General features: G+C 41.9%; 1 protein-coding gene across 4 annotated transcripts in view; it reads right to left on the bottom strand.

The window, feature by feature from the left end:
* The window catches only part of LOC137992941 (uncharacterized), a 33385-nt gene extending 32809 nt beyond the window's left edge, over positions 1 to 576 (bottom strand). For all 4 annotated transcript variants that reach the window (XR_011121783.1, XR_011121782.1, XM_068838535.1 and 1 more), the window contains exon 1: positions 343 to 576. Coding sequence is in view for 1 of the 4 variants with exons in the window: in XM_068838536.1 (XP_068694637.1) it covers positions 343 to 386 (44 nt within the window). In the remaining 3 variants the exon portion in view is untranslated. The remainder of the gene's footprint in view (positions 1 to 342) is intronic.
* Positions 577 to 2500: the final 1924 nt, after the last annotated feature.

The following is a 2500-nucleotide window of genomic DNA, read 5'->3' as shown; positions in this document are numbered from 1 at the left end:
TTGGTGGAGTTCTTAATTTCACAAGGCTCCCATCCAACAAACAAACTACCCTCCTTTGCTTCTCTCAACTGGTATCCTGTGATAGTATTTTAAACAAATACGCTTTAAGTTAAGCTACGTTTAAAACAGAAAGCTAATCACCGGAGAAATTTTAAATGTTTGTCACTGATTAACAAACGTTCCCATTTGGCCATTTCAAGCATTGATTCCTTATTTTGGCGACTTTAAACCACTCTTTGAGACACTTCTAAACGTGAAATCAAACCTACTAGCAAGAACTCGCGTTGTCTCCTGGTTTGCATGCCACCACAAGAAACTTGCTTCCGTACATCAATAACTTACCTTCCAAAAGCCTTTCCAGTAGGTAAAACACCACTAGCCACCATCTCTCTCAGGGGTTCTTATGACACGAAAATGACTTTGAAATATGACCTTACTCCCTCTCGCCTCGAAACACTCCTAATACCTATGAAATCTTCTCCTTGCAAATGTTGTCGCAAAGGTAAAAAGAAGCTTGCTCAACGTCATCTTCCATAAAGTGAAAGAGCAAGAGTCAACAACACGACTAAACCTTTGGCCGCCATGTTCGATAACAGTACCCAAGCTCTCGCGGAAAATGTTACGTCTGAAATCAACCGAAGGGGGAGGGGTGCCGCCATTATGCCTGACCATCAAGTCGTATACCAGTGGAACAAACCAAGGGAAAATGGAACGGAATTTTTCATCAAAAGTCAATTAAATTTTTACGATTTTTTTTTTTCAGGAAAATAAACTTCACAGCCCACTGATTCAAGATTTGCAAAAACAAAAAAATTGAGCTAGACCGAAGCGTTCCTTTACGTTTGCTTGTCCACGGTTGCTTGCTTCGAAACTCTTTACGTTTCGACCTAAATTTCGGTTATATCACAGTGAAGTGGGACTGGAAACGACAATTTTTGTGAATGAACAGCACGTTTTCGATGTCTTCCTAATGCCGCTGTAAACGTGTATTAACACCCGCTAAGAAGCAAGCTTCGGCAGCGTTTACACGAACGCAGTTTCATTTGTAACCGCATCGTTTTTGAGGCAGTTACGCCTTCTCGAGACCGTTGCCGAAACCGGGTCGACTTGAAAACGTTGCCAAACGTGGACCGTTTTCAAAACGACACGGTTTCATCTGTCGTGTAAACAGCGAAACCGCATCGATTTGATTACGGTTACTATTTTGGCTCGATATTTGCATTGTTCGATTCAAAGTGGTGAATTTAGCACGTAAAGCAGCGCTCGCTTAGGCCTAGTTTATACGTCGCGCTATCGTCGAATTTAATTTAGACGAATTTAATTCCAGGTCCTACTTTAAAATAAATTCGACGGTAGAGCGTCGTCTAAAACGAGTTCAATTCGTCTGTCACATTAAATTCGTCCTCGACGCTTTATCCGTCTTAAGAAGACGGATAAAAAGACGGATAAAATATCTTTAAAGCGTCATCAGTTTATCCGTCGCACCAGTGCCGTGTCCAAAAAATGCATTGCTTATTTTCGTACATTATTAATTATACCTCTCACCAGTTATGTTGCATTCCGGCTGAGATACTTAGCAATATAAAGGCAGCAGTGACAAGACAAGTTACAATGGAAAACAGCTCACTTCCGGTTGCCGTCTGCGGCTCAAAAACGTCGCATCCTCCCTATTGTTGGCGCGAGAGGCAAATGCCGTTCGGAGAATGGGGAGGGGCGCAGTGAAATACGGCCTGCCCGAAAATGGTCACTGAGCGGACGGAAATTTCTGATTGGCTGATATCAAGAACACGTCAATAAAATGTTACTTGAGACCTTCGCCAAGTTTGGCTCTTCTGTGAAAGAAAATAAATTACGGCGACCATCAAAGGAAGTACATCAAAAGCTCTTGCTTGTCTAAACATCAAAAAAGAACGGGAAATTTCGCTCAAGAAAGAGTACCCGCGCTTGATCTTCACTTGACGAAAGAAGAAATATGGCAATCAAAAACGTTGCTTGTGGTCGTTTCGCAGATACTGCGGTCGACAGTGCAAGGGAATTTTCGCCTTCAATTTACTCTGGTGAATCTGGCACCTTTGAGAGACAATATCCATAATGGACACCAACTCATCTTTGTGAACTAAAATGTTGTTGGAATATGCTTCGAGATCGTCTGGGCTCAACCTCCTTAATACAGAATCAGAGGCAAATTAAGGGCCTCCGAGGTCGTTTCGCACATTGAGGTTCTGCAAGACTAAGCTGGAAACAGTTTTCAGTTCATTGATTTAGTTTTCTCGAGAACTTGGATTAACGATCAGAACTTTAACTTGAGTAGTTTAATTAGATACTTAATCGACATTCCGCTAGAGAGTTTTTGGCTTGAGGTGTGATGATTCCCTCGTTTCAGTCGTTTGCATCGTCGATCGGTGGTTCATTCATTCTCTCCTTGAGTTAACCCAGGTTTCGGTCCCTATTAAAAAGGGTGTTTTTTTAAGAATCTCTGTATTGCAATTTTAGACTGCGT

Source organism: Montipora foliosa, chromosome 2 (genome assembly GCF_036669935.1).
Source record: "Montipora foliosa isolate CH-2021 chromosome 2, ASM3666993v2, whole genome shotgun sequence".
Taxonomy (NCBI): domain Eukaryota; kingdom Metazoa; phylum Cnidaria; class Anthozoa; order Scleractinia; family Acroporidae; genus Montipora; species Montipora foliosa.
This window is presented reverse-complemented; position numbering and strand designations above follow the sequence as displayed.